This window comes from Mesocricetus auratus, unplaced genomic scaffold (genome assembly GCF_017639785.1).
Source record: "Mesocricetus auratus isolate SY011 unplaced genomic scaffold, BCM_Maur_2.0 Super-Scaffold_4256, whole genome shotgun sequence".
NCBI lineage: Eukaryota > Metazoa > Chordata > Mammalia > Rodentia > Cricetidae > Mesocricetus > Mesocricetus auratus.
Window position 1 is genome coordinate 114,702,057 of NW_024429182.1, and position 14,018 is coordinate 114,716,074.

General features: G+C 46.8%; 2 protein-coding genes across 7 annotated transcripts in view; one reads left to right on the forward strand and one right to left on the reverse strand.

Moving 5' to 3' along the window:
* Nucleotides 1-14,018, reverse strand: part of Sh3gl3 (SH3 domain containing GRB2 like 3, endophilin A3) — a 139,447-nt gene that overhangs the window by 33,635 nt on the left and 91,794 nt on the right. For 4 of the 6 annotated variants that reach the window (XM_005077844.4, XM_040729233.1, XM_040729218.1 and 1 more), the window contains 4 exons: nt 13,883-13,951; nt 9,136-9,208; nt 6,288-6,431; nt 2,581-2,714 (listed from right to left, as the gene is read on the reverse strand). In XM_005077844.4, coding sequence (XP_005077901.2) covers nt 2,581-2,714; nt 6,288-6,431; nt 9,136-9,208; nt 13,883-13,951 — 420 coding nt within the window. Of the gene's footprint in view, nt 1-2,580; nt 2,715-4,259; nt 4,387-6,287; nt 6,432-9,135; nt 9,209-13,882; nt 13,952-14,018 lie in introns of those variants that run through there. The other 2 variants (XM_013118951.2, XM_040729244.1) reach the window with 2 other exon arrangements.
* Nucleotides 4,733-5,177, forward strand: LOC121133263 (40S ribosomal protein S26-like). Its single transcript, XM_040729255.1, has one exon. It carries the CDS (start codon nt 4,756-4,758, stop codon nt 5,101-5,103), a length of 348 nt encoding a protein of 115 aa, XP_040585189.1. The 5' UTR covers nt 4,733-4,755; the 3' UTR covers nt 5,104-5,177.

The window sequence follows — 14,018 nt, forward strand, 5'->3', positions numbered from 1 at the left end:
AAAAGAGAAAGGAAATCCCACAGAGTGTGGACACATCATCTTTATCTCTATGGACACACTCATTTCTTCTCAGCCTCTACCTCTTGCTGTTTGAGAATTTCACATGCGTATACACGTTTATCCAAGCCACGCCCCACCCTCCCCTTCAACGTCGTCTCCCTGTTCCCCCCACCACTTCCCCTTCACAACTTCATGTGCTTTTTTTTTTTTCCAAATCCATGGAGACCACTTAGTGCAGGGGCACAGAGCCATCTGCTGGAGCATTCCTGAAGAAAGCTGACTTTCTTCCCCTGGCCGCCACTGAATTCCAGGCCTCAGCTAGGGGGCGGGACTTTGTAAGCCTCTGCCCCATCCATCCTCCAGGTAAGAAACCATTATACCCTTCTGCTTGCTCTGCATCCTGTGGCTTCTGTTGAAGGCTTCCCGTGCTGCCAATCACTCAGAACCAGTTACAGATTGGACACAGCGGGTGCATGGGTGGGTGGGAGAATGAGAGTGTGAGGAACCTAAGGAAGGAAGCAGTGCCCTCTCTCAGCTAACCGCTTCTACCAGCCTCCAAAGGACCCTGGCCCAGTTCTGCTCGTGCACAGATCTCCTCTAACCACATTAACTCTGCAAAAGATGAGGCTATTTCCATTGTCAACTCCTCGCTAAGAGGCTGACTATAAAAACATGCACGTCTAGTGTTCACTGGATGTCCATGAATTCTCCTAAAGCTCCCAAATGGTAATAGAATATGAATGATGAATCCCAGGCCACCTCAGAAATGGATGCGACTCGGGAAATTTCTTCTGTTGCGAGGGGAATGGCAGTGTGCTTTTCACCGTCTCCATGGTGCTCCCCTGCTGACCCAGCCCCACAGAGCAGCAGCAGCAGCCAGTGGACTGAACGTGCACCCAAGGTCACAGCTTGACAAGAGAAGAAATTTAGTGCCGGTCAGTGGAGGTTGGGTCTCTGTGCAAGGCTCTGTGTTTGGGAAAGGTGTCTGCTATCCTCACACATCAGGTGCCATTTCTCGAGGTGCTGGTGCCGAGCAAAACGGAGCTCCTCACCCTAAGGGACTCACTGCCCCGTGAGGGAAAGAGACGGACAACAGCGCTCATGACTAGAGGGAACAGAGACTTCCCAGGGGAAATAACATCTAAGCTGAGATCAGAGAAGCTCGGGTGAGAAAAAGAGAGCAATAGTGACAGAAAAACTAATGTCTCCTGGGGAGAGGGGGTGAGTCCTGGAGGCTGGACAGGGTCAGCTGGAGATGGGGCCCGGGGACAAATGAAGGTGAAAGCACGTGCTCTTCACACAAGGCCAGGGTCAGCTCCTGAGGGCTTGGGCCTCGGGAAGATTCCTCTAGCTGAGAGCTGGAGCTGGAGAAGGGGCCAGCGTCTTGGGATGCTGTAATGATGTGTTTAGACATCACCAGGGAGAAGTCAACAGGAAGAAGGAAGGCATGGCCAGGCAGGATGACGGGTCTTGATGGGTGAGGACAGACAGACCTGGAGACTGGGCTGTCACAGAAATGGGGACAAGCTTTTCTTGGGATGGAAGGAAGGGGTGACAACATGGAGGAGATTCAGGAGTGTCCAAATAAGGAGGGGGTACAAAAAGCAGCTTTTATGTCTCATTCAGCCTTTCTGGATTCTGCCCTCACACCTTTTGCTCTTAGAATAAACTCTAAATGCAGACAAAGGCATCTGAGGTTCCCCAGGACTCCCCGCTTCCCTCCCCCCATGGTCCCCTGGTTTTTGCCCTGTGTCCTGGACTCCTGGCCAGCATAAGCCCCTTCAGTGAGATGTGCTGTGTGTTTACCCAGCCAGGTCTACCTGGACAGCTCCTCAGAGGCCTCCGCTCATCCAGCTATGAGCATGCCCCTCTCCTCAGGGTCTCCCTGCTCTCGCCTCTCCACCATGGGTAACTCTCCACCACATTTATGCGCTTCAGCAGAGCACACATTTCATCGGCTTGTTACAAGGGCTCTCCAAATAGCCCAAGCTCTCCTTGAACTCAGTCTCTGCGGCTACTGTTAAGACTTGACATAAAGACGAGCCCAAGGTTCAAGTTATTCTCTACAATGCCACAAGAGGGCGCGGGGAGCAGAAGTCTAGCGGTGGGGATTGCTTGGAGACACTGTACACATCTGCAAAAGCAGCCAGCCTGAACATGACTGTAAGTTCCCAGGGACACTCTGGACAACCGTTTCCAGATGAAAACTTTCAGTTCGTAGATAATGATTTCCTTGACAAACAATGGAAAATAATGACCAGGAGTGCAATGGATCCAAGCACACAACCGATACGGTGTGATATTGGCAATCAAAACTCCATCGCAGAGTATGGAGTCCAAATGAGGAATGGCTGCAGAAATGTGATGTGCAGACTGGTTTGTAGAGATGAAGAACTGAACGTGACAGCTGGGCTTGCACCTCCACTCCGGAGAAAACGGACCCAGGACTCTCTAGCCATACTCTATAGTAAACCAGCTCATTCTCACCCTCTAATAAGATCATGTTTGCTGGTCGCTTGCAGAAGCCTTGTCACGGTTTTAAGTCACGGTGTCATTATGAGCACAGTGGGGAAGACTCACCCCAATCTCTTTTAAATCTTTGTCTTGCAGTAGTTGCAGTGGGTCAATAAAAGTTTGCTTCACATTAATATCCAGAGAATCCTTCACCTCAGCCATGAGTTTCATGGATTCACCAACTTCCAACAGTGCATTGCCTTAAACAGAAGAACACACAGCTTCCCTTCAGAATAACACTCTAAGTTAACGATGACGCTAGTTCTTTCTCCAAATCCTGAGGGTTGTGGTACAATGAGGCTTCGCTCTGAGGCCTCTGCTTCCTGACTCAGAAATAACAGGAAAAGGGAAAACGTTTACCTGTTTTCCACCTGTTTCCAAAGCTAAGTGAGCTAGCAGACCAAAGCACTTCCCACTTGGACCACTAGATGGAGATAAAGGTCTTTTGTGGAAAATCGGGTCTAGAAACTGGCACCAAGGGTTCCTTAGAGTTCGAGGATAAAATCTCTTTGAAAACAGTGAGAGGATTCATTTGTGGGGATATGTGCTAACCAGTACAAATTACAATGGGAACAAGGCATTGCTCCTCCTACTGTAGGAGCAGTATGACACCACTCCCTGTAGATGGTTCCAAAGTTCTGGAACCTCCCCAAGGTCAGAGCTCTCAGTTATCAGTGACCAGCATGCTCTGCAAGGGATACTCCCTGAATGTGGCAGCATATTTTTAGTGACCCATCCTCTGACATCTTGGCTGTACCTTGCAAGGTCTTTACCACACAGCATCTGGCTGCCATGGACAGTAAGGGCTGGGGGTCTTTGGGGGACACCCCTGGGAACGCTGCATGAGACTAAACTAAGTTTCCTTTATTTGGGATCTTCCAAATTGATCTTGGAAACCTGAATGGCCCTGCTCAAGCCTGAGAGAGAGCATGGGCAATCCACTCAGCCATAAAAACAGGGAGAGTACTGGCTGCCTCGCCCACTCTTAAAGGAAGGAAATTCACAGCTGGGTCTACGCCGGTTAGAAGTGGAAACCATCTCTGGAAATTAAGGTTGGCCGGGATGCCAGTCTAACCCATTGGGTGTCACTGCAACTAGGAGGAGAGGTTTTCTGAACTGGGCTGTCAGTTTTTACTCAGATGGCTCTTACACAGAGGAAGGAAGTCTTTCCTTGCTTAGATGCTCCTTCCTGCCCAGCTGTCTGACATTCATTGTCACCAGGGCCCAGGTATCCCTGTATCATCCCACTGAGCTGTGGCAAACATTTGGGGGACTGTGGAGATGTCCCGTCAGTAAGGTACTTGCTGTGCACACATGAGGACCCATGTAGCAATATAAAAAGCTGGGCTGCCAAGGCACACCTGTATCCCAGTGCTGAGGAACGGGAAACAACAGGATCCCTAGTGCTGGCTGGCCAGCCACTCTGGGACACACTCTGTTTGTGTCGCAAATAATACGGTGGAAAGAGACCGGTGAAGACTTCCAGCCTCCACACATGAACAGGCACACCTACGCACCACATGCGTACACACAAACACCCCTGCTTCAGAAGCCAGTGACTATGTCCTGAGCATTGGCTGTCACCTTCCCACAGTCTGCACTGTTGAATACCACGGCATGGCCTACTTTCTGCATTTCAGAAGGGTCTGCCCCAAGCAAAAGGCACAAAGCAAGGAACCTTTGTAGACCAGGCTCTCCTGGGAACCGGGCCTCTGTCCCAGAGCCCTAATGAAACCAATCCTCACCCTTCATGGGAGTTCCTTCCAATAGCTAGCTCAACTGTCTGTTGTCACAGGCCTGCCATCATGGCCAGGTGCACAGCATCAGTGTCCTTCCATCCCAGGGTCTCATCTGTTTTCTCAATGGATGCACCTTCAAGGTAAGAAAAATAGGCCACCTGGCTCCCACTGGACCTTGGAATAAAATAAAATCCACATTTACACTGCTCTATGGACACTGAGACCCTCTGTTAAGAATTAAATAACTCTGCCTTTGTTTGGTGCCTTCTGAGACAAGTCCTCCCAGTTACTTCAGGAAACACGACCCTCTTGCCTCTCTTCCAAGTCCTGAGAATGAATATATTCCATGCCAGGGGTGATTGTAACACCAGTACTGGGAAAGTAGAAACTAAAGGTTCCCTGGGCCTCCCTGGCCAGTCATCCTAGCCTAACTGTTGGTAAGCCCAGTTCTAGTGTGAGACCTTATCTCAAAACAGAGTGGCTTTCGGGTCTTGGCTCCAAGATGACCAAAAAAAGACGAAACAACGGGCGCGCCAAAAAGGGCCGCAGCCACGTGCAGCCCATTCGCTGCACGAACTGCGCCCGGTGCGTGCCCAAGGACAAGGCGATTAAGAAGTTCGTCATTCGGAACATAGTGGAGGCCGCTGCTGTCAGGGACATATCCGAAGCGAGCGTCTTCGACGCTTATGTGCTTCCCAAGCTCTATGTCAAGCTGCACTACTGTGTGAGCTGTGCCATTCACAGCAAAGTAGTCAGGAATCGATCTCATGAAGCCCGGAAGGACCGGACACCCCCACCACGGTTTAGGCCCGCTGGTGCTGCACCACGACCTCCACCAAAGCCCATGTAAAGAGATGGCTTCATGAAGACAAACACCTTGGAAAAATAAAACAGTGCTTTATGTAAAAAAAAAAAAAACCAGAGTGGAAGCTCCTGAGGAGTGACACCAGAGGCTTATCTCTGGCACAGTACACACATACACACATGTACACACGCACACACACACACACACACACACACACACACACTTTAAAAGATCCTCTCCTATCTGCAGGATTTTCAGAGCTTGGGAATATAAGGGCAAGCAAAGGAGTGCATGTCAAAAGAAGGTGCAGAGTTGAGGTCAACCTGGAACTGGAGGGGGCTACAGGCCAGACAGGGATGCACAATGGGCTCTTGCCCCCAAAACAAACAAAGCAAAAACCGTCTATCCAGAGGGATGGATGGAAAAAAGGTGGTCACACACACAGTGGAATTTGGTGAGGCTTGAAAGGAAAATGAAATCGTGAAATGTGTGAAAAAAGGCAGTGCTGGAAAATATAATCAGGGAAATAGGTCAAATTCAAAAGGACAAATATGCAGATCTTGGATTTTATGTTTATTGCATGTGTGGTGTGGGGGGGAGGTTAGGTCATAAAACTGAACAGGGACCACAGAGGAGAAAATGAGATCTCAAATGGGAAGGGTGAAGGCAATAACAGAACGCACGCCTCAGGAAAGTACAAGGACGGAGAAGGATGGAGAAGGATGGAGAAGAGTGGAGAAGGACAGAGAAGGGTGGAGAAGGACGGAGAAGGATGGAGAAGGATGGAGAATGGTGGAGAAGGACGGAGAAGGGTGGAGAAGGACGGAGAAGGATGGAGAAGGGTGGAGAAGGACAGAGAAGGGCGGACAAGGACCAGAGGAGAGGGTAGGGTGAGGAAAAACTAGGGAAGGGAGGATCAAAGACTGATAAATATCAAGTTATAGTCCAAGGGGTCATGAAAGTAAATAGTAAATTGTGTGTGTGTGTGTGTGTGTGTAGACTGTTTTAATCTTTAAAATATATGAGAATGAGCAAGAGATACAAAGGCTAACAGCTTAACTGAGCCTGCACAAGGAGGTGGATTCCTTAACTAGTTTTCTAACTCCCTGTAATGAATATACTACTCTGGTAATATGCAAAAACTATTACATTGCAAAGACACAGGTATTGTAGACAACCAAAAGACCACCCAGGTGTTCCCACAATGCCAGCTGAGCTGGGGTACCCACCAAAAGCAGATTCTTCTCCAAGCTCCTTGCCATATTTCAGCATACAGTCTCCCAGCAAGCCTTCTGTCTGCGGGTAGCCAGTGGCCTTCACCTGCCCTCGGAGCTTCGACACAGTGTTCAGCATTCCTAGCTTAGCTCTGTATGCTTAAAAACATTGTCATTTGTAATCCCTTAAGGTTACGAGGTGCAGTGACAATCACATTGTCTTTAACAAACACAGGTACCCAAACCGAGGTCCTCACAGGCAACACCAGAGACACAAAGCATGTGCCACTCCACCTTCAAAGCCTTTGCGAGGGTGGGGCATGGGGCTCTAAGCACACTGGCACAGCCACAACAGTCATGGACACTGCAGACTATGTTGTTGAGAACCACAGTAAGTCATGGACACTGCAGACTGTGTTGTCTAGAACCACAGTAAGTCATGGACACTGCAGACTGTGTTGTCTAGAACCACAGTAAGTCATGGACACTGCAGACTGTGTTGTTGAGAACCACAGTAAGTCATGGACACTGCAGACTGTGTTGTCTAGAACCACAGTAAGTCATGGACACTGCAGACTGTGTTGTCTCCGAACCACAGTAAGTCATGGACACTGCAGACTATGTTGTCTAGAACCACAGTAAGTCATGGACACTGCAGACTGTGTTGTCTAGAACCACAGTAAGTCATGGACACTGCAGACTGTGTTGTTGAGAACCACAGTAAGTCATGGACACTGCAGACTGTGTTGTTGAGAACCACAGTAAGCTGTGCTTAACAAGCACCCGTGACATTTTCAACACCTTGGAGCTGAACACTGGCACCCATGCAGCCACCGTCCACTTGTGCTGGGGACAATGTAAGTGAAGACCGGGACTGCTGAGGTGCAGGTTGGTCACCAGCACCCTCACTCTGCTCCCAAGAACTGACTGAAAGGAGGATTCGCAAGGTCACAAACGAGGTCTGGGGCAGGCAGGTAGGAGGCAGATGCCACCACAATGAACAGTCACCTGTGTGGCTTCTCCCCTCCACAGGTGCAACTCAGCAACTGTCCCCAGGGAGGCGGCAGGCAGCTATGGCTCTGACCCTCTTTTCTGTCTCTAACTTAAGCACTGAATATTTAATAGTTCTAGCACGGGGTTTTGAATGAGAACAGCCCCCACAGGCTCAGATGTTTGTCTGTTTCCTCAGTTGATGAAACTGTTTGGGAAGGATTAAGAGGTATGGCCTTGTTGGAAGAAGGGTGTCACTGGGGTGGGCTTTGGGGCAAAGTCATTTCCAGTATGGCCTCTGCCTCCTGCTTGCAGTTTTTGAGATGTGAACTCTCAGCTGTTCCTGCCACCATGACCTTGTTCCCCCAGCATGGACTCTTAATCCTCTGAAACTGTAAGCCCAGTTTCTTTTACTTGTCACAGCAATGGGAAAGTAAATAATACATCTGGGACACATGCTGTGTTGACATGGGTATGTGAGACCCCACAGAAAATGTCTGCCCTTCCTGATCTCACTGTGAGGCTGCAGAGTGGCAGAATATCCTGGGGTGGTGCCAGGAAAGAGATGCTACAAGAAGACTTCAGGTACTATTAAAATGCACAAGACTGTCTGTCAAGTAAAGTACAGCAGGAATCCCTACTGTGTGACCAATGGACTGTGGTGGGCCCCTTTGACAAAATGGCATTTATGGGAAATGGAGACTATAAGCTACACACCAAGCTAAGAATCCAAGGCACCAGCTTGGTATCTAGGACACTTATATTTAATGTAATCTAGACAAGTACTTCTCAACAATATAGTCACCTTGTTGAAATGTAGAGTCACACTGGATTCCCTTTCCACTGTCAGAGTGGGTGTGTTGTATATGGGGTAAGGACCATTAGGTGGGATTAGAGGCTTCTGGTGCACCGTCCTCATCTTCATGATAACCAGTGGTCTCTGCCCAGGGGACACTTGCCCTGATAGCCAGGTGCTCCCTATTCCATTTTAATGTCAGCTTTTGAAGTGTGGGGTCTGCCTGACTTTGCATTCTAGAACTTAGAAGGCCCTCACATAGAAACAATGCTATGGAATCTTATAGACTGAAACATTAGGAAAGGAACTCATCACTCCAGACCCTAATCTGGACAAAGCGCACATCACTGGGAATTTTAGGGCTATTGCTCTCTTGAGACTTTAAAGCCCTTTACACACACCATTCTCCCTGGATGATCTGATTGAATGTATGCTCTTACATGTTCAGAGTGTGGGTGCTTGTCTTCTGAGCCCTGTGGCTAAGGGACTCACAGTGAATCCCACAGCAAATCCTAAGAGGAAAAGCACTAGGCTTGGGCATCCTCTGCTGGCTCCCGTCAGCCTGGGGCAGCCACTGTGAGGACCCAGAGATTAAGGCCTGTGAAGAAGCTGATGCTCACATGTTTCACACCGCTCCCACCTGGTCATGCAATCATGCCTCAACTTCAGCACCGGGGTCACGTGAGACCCTCTCAAATTAATCCACAGCCTTTCAGAACAAGATAGGACTTTCTTGTTCATTAAGAAAAGGAAACTCATAAAACATTTTTAAAACATGCAGTGGTTTTCTGAAGAATACAGAATACTAAAGAGGATGTCCACTGAGGGTTGCCTGTCCTGAGACCAACACTCCATTCTAACCATGTGCACCAAAGCTCATCCAGATGTCTGTTGTCCCCAACAACTAGGACTCACTACAGCCACATTGTATCCCTGGAAATTCCACAACTGAGTCTCATTATTTGGACATAGTCATTGCTTCCCAATTGTGTCAACCTCATGCAAAGGAGTTGGGGGTTGAGAGAGACCGTGAACACAAACGTCAAGGGAATGTTTTAAGACATGCATTGACATTACCTGGATTGGGCTGGAGATACTCTGTGGCTCTTGAAATGATTTCTGAAACAGCCTTACTGGTAATTTCTACTTTCTTTAGAACAAGACAAAACAGAAGTGTTAGTGAATCTAAAACTCCCAAAGTCACAGATCAAACAAGCATTTCCATTCATTTAACTTCCAAAACCACTGTGATTTCTTTTGTTTCTTTCTATTTCATGTGCATTGGTGTTTTGCCTACATGTATGCCTGTGTGAAGGTGTTGGATCTCCTGGAACTGGACTTAGACAGTTATGAGCTGCCAAGTGGGTGCTGGGAATTGATCCCGGGTTCTCTGAAAGAGCAACCAGTACACAGTGCCTGCTCTTAACCACTGAGCCATCTCTCCATCCCTACTGTGGCAATTTTAACATGGATGTTTTCAATATCTTTGGGAGAAGTGATCTCTGCTCTGTTGTGACTCTGAGAAATCAACTCTTCTCAGTGACATTGGAGAACACTGACTTCCTTTTCTTTATAATGTTAAAATGGATGTGAATAAGAATTAGAGATATTTGATACATTATGACTCTACTTGAATAGAGACACTTGGAGAACTCTCAATGCTAAAACTACACTTTAACCTACAGAGTGAACTTGAATAACCATGCTTAGATAAAGTATAATATAATAGTTATATATATATATATGTATATATATATATTAGAAGCTACCCTGGTGATAGTAAGACAACCACCATGCCCTATCAGATGTTAACATCAGAGTTTTCTCTGCCACATGAAGCCTGACACTGTCCTTCTGCCATTCCTGCACTGCTGGTTATTAACTAGCATAAAATTAAAAGACTATCCAGGAAAACCATGATACAAGAGTTCATTCACTTTATTCTAGACCACGAATAACCCACACCAAAAAAACATTAAGGAAAAGGAGACGTCATTCACAAGAGCAACTCAAAAAACAGTCCTAAAAAGGGATAAATCTTACGAGCACAAACTATTTAAAAATTCACATATCAATATTTAGTCAAAACATGGTAAGTTGATGTGAGTGCCTGAATAAGAATGGCCCCCATAGGCTCATATATTTGAATGCTTAGTCATCAGGGAGTGGTGCTACCTGACAGGGATTAGGAGGGTGTGGCCTTGCTGCAGTGGGTGTGGACTTGGAGGAAGTGTGTCACTGGGGTGGGGGGACACTTTAGGGTTTCAAATGCTCAAGCCAAGCCCAGTGTCTGTCTCTCTTTCTGGTGCCTGGATTTGGATACAGAACTCTCAGCTCCTTCTCCAGCACCTTGTCTGCCTGCATGCCACCATGATGATAATGACTACACCTCTGAAACTGTAAGCCAGCCCCAGTTAAATGCTTTTCTTTCTAAGAGTTGCTGTAGTCATGGTGTCTCTTCTCAGCAATAAAACACTGAGTAAAACAAAAGTTGATACCAGGGATTGGGGTATTGCTGTGATAGGCCTGACCATGCTTTTGTTTGGAGGAATATGAAACACTTTGGGACTTTGTGTGAAAAACTGACTGAACATTTTTGCTCGGTTTGTTTGTTTTGTTTTTCGAGACAGGGTTTCTCTGTATTGTTTTGGAGGCTGTCCTGGAACTCACTCTGTAGACCAGGCTGGTCTCGAACTCACAGAGATCCACCTGCCTCTGCCTCCCAAGTGCTGGGATTAAAGGTGTGCGTCAATGCCACCTGGCGCTATTGGACATTTTAAGCAGGGCTTCAGTAGGAGCATGGAAGACAGTGGTGCTGAGGGTGATTTGAACTATGGGAGCTTAGCTCAAGGAACTTGGGGTGGGGGAGAATATTAGTAACTGGCCTAGAGATCAGTCTTGTGATATATTGGCAAAGAATGTGGCTGCTTTTTTGCCCTTGTCCAAAATGTCTGCTTGAGGCTAAATTGAAGAGTTTGGGGGGGGGGGCTGGAGAGATGGCTCAGCAGTTAAGAGCACTGACTGTTCTTCCAGAAGACCTGGGTTCAATTCCCAGCACCCACATGGCAGCTTACAACTGTCTGTGACTCCAGTTTCAGGGGATCTGACTCCTTCACACCAATGCGTGTAAAATGAAGTGAAATGGATTATTTTAAAAAAAGAGAGAGAGAGCTTTGGATTAATGACAAGTGCAGAGGAGATTTCAAAACAGCCTAGTATTGACTGTGCTGTGTGATTATTAGTGGCCAGTCTTATGAAGATTTCTATTGAAAAGGAGCAAGCCAGTAACCAGCCTCCCTCCCTCCTCTGTGGCCTCTGCCTCCAAGTTCCTGCCCTGTTTGAGTGATGAACAAGGATATGGACGTGTAAACCAAATATAACCCTTTCCTCCCCAACCAGCCGTTTTTGTCATGGTGTTTAGTTGCAGCAACAGAAACCCTAACTAAAACAGTTGATAATAAAGGAAAATTCAAAATTTACACTATATATAGGATTAAAATATGGACCAGAAAACATGGACCGAGAAACTGATAGAAAAGAACTTCTCAAAATGCCCACAATCAACAATAAAAGACCAAACTGCGACACATAAAATTTTCAGACTAAACAGTGACAGACACAGTACACTGAAGTTTACAAAAAGTGGAAAACAATGAAGAAAAAACTACAAAATGTCAGCATCCATCAAGCTCAGAATTCTCACTATAAATAATTTTAAAATACATATATAATCTGGTGGGATACACTGTCAAACACGTGTGTAAAGGAAAACTCTCTAGTCAGAAAGGGAAACAAATAAGGAAATCCTATACATATTGCCAAACATGATGGCAAAGATAGGTGGTCTAAAGGAAAATTGAAAAGAAACTCATGAAGTTTAAAAACAAAACCAAACAATGGCCTCTTAGAATGGCCGGGGATGTGCATAGGAGGTTGTGTCTGCACTAACAAACTGTTATGCAAATATCTTGACAAAACTCAGGAAAAACAGAGGCAGGTAGAGACTTAAGTGTGTTGGGGAAAGCTGTGTGTTGTGGATTAAATCTGGGACACCCAGGCCTGGGCCCCGCTCACTCTCCCAGACACAGGAGAGTCCAACACAGGGGCTGAGCAGCAGAGCACAGGTGTGAGGTACCATGGGCAATGGTTACATTAAGAAGACTGCATCTGGGCGGGAGAGATGGCTCGGCAGTTAAGAGCACTGGCTGCTCTTCCAGAGGACCTGGGCTTCATTCCCAGCAGCCACATGGCACTGCCTGTGGTTTTTGGAAGAGAAAAAGAAAAACCACAGGAGTAAACAAGAGAGGTCCCGGTCTACTAGTTAGAGCTGTAACTACCCACGAGGGTGAAAACACTTTCAAGAACACTGCTGCTCCCTCCCACACTGGTTATCAGGGTACCAGCATTTCCCAGGATGCTATGTTATAGAGGAGGAGCCTGGGAAGCCCTGGCACCCTGCAAAGGAGAACCCCGTCTCCAGGCAGTGGTTTCACACTGCACTGACAGCTTAAGATCCACCTTGCAGAAGAGAAGCAGAGAGGTCAAGGGCGGGGCCACACCCTGACCAGTACTGCCTTCTACACTGCTGAAATAGGACCTGTTTCACACAGGACTCTCAGAGTGCTTCCTTCTCAATGCAGGCGTGGCTACACTGTGCTTTTCACCGTTACTGGTCTCTAGCTGGCTTGCTGAGGACACATGTCTGAGCCTAGCTCGTCAGGACTGCTGGAACCCAAGGTATGATTCTAAAAGCCTGGATACCACAACTCCTGATACTTGTTTTTAAGTTGAGCATTCAAGTTGGATAATCTTGATGGTAAAGATGATATAGGTTCTATCTTTGCACATTAAGGAATTTTAAAAAATCAATGTCAGATATGATGTTAAAATGTTGGTATGGTTTTCAATTCGCATTAATTATTGTTTTTCAAAGTCAAACACCAAATAAGTTTTTCTTATTAGGGTCTTAACATTTCTAGAAATTGTAGTCCTCTTGAGTAGAAAGCAGGGGACCTCCTGGAAGAAGGCTAGCCAGGCCCAACCTCCATTATGGAGGCTACCCAACCCACACTGCCAGCCACCTCCAGGCCTCTCTCCAGTCTGGAGAATCTAATTATTACAACAAGGCTCTGCTTAAAGGAACCAAGACAAAGGGGAGGGAGTCGAGCTGTGAACCCCGCTCTGCTGTACTGAAGCTACCCTCCAGGTAGGTGATCAGGGGACACAACACGGGACGGATTCTACAGCCCTCTGTTGGCATGTTAAAGTCCACTATTGACATGCCAAGCCAGTAATGATCTTCTAAAGTATTTCATCTGCATATATGATTCCTAAAGCCTCACAGCTACAAAAAGATAAAATAGCTCATCCGGATTCGTCGGTTCTAATGGCAAAAAAGTATTTTCTGTGTAGCTGCTGAAACATATGGGCACAGCATCCCCATTCCCAAATGATTAATCAGTTGCCATCTATCAGAAAAACCATGTCCCAGAAATAGTTGACTCCCCGAGACACAGGAGCACAATTACTTTGGCCCTGGAGTTGCAGCTAAGGCCTCCTTTTGTGCATTCTGACTTCTGGACACTAGAGGGAACCAGTTAGTCACATCCAATTTCCTTCCTCAACATGTTCAAACTGGATGTGGTTCAAGTCAGGACGTAAAGAGCTGGGAAACAAGGAGGTCCTGCCTTCCAGATTGTGCATCCCATATTTGTATTTGAACATTCTGTATTTCCACGCCTGGTAATATTTTTTACAGTAGGAGGTGTTCTCGCATGGCAAGAACATCTCATTTCTAACTATTTACATGTTCAAACAGCCTTACCTTTTCCATGTCCAGAAATACATCATCTAGCTTCGTTCCTTCGGCACCACTTATTTTTTCACTAAACAGCTGCAAATACAAACACAAATGCTTTCACTGTATAAAGATTCTTTATATTTCTTTCACTGAAATTAGT

Coding starts and splice junctions, on each gene's coding strand:
- LOC121133263 (XM_040729255.1), top strand. CDS start 4,756: ATGACCAAAAAAAGACGAAACAACGGGCGCGCCAAAAAGGGCCGCAGC.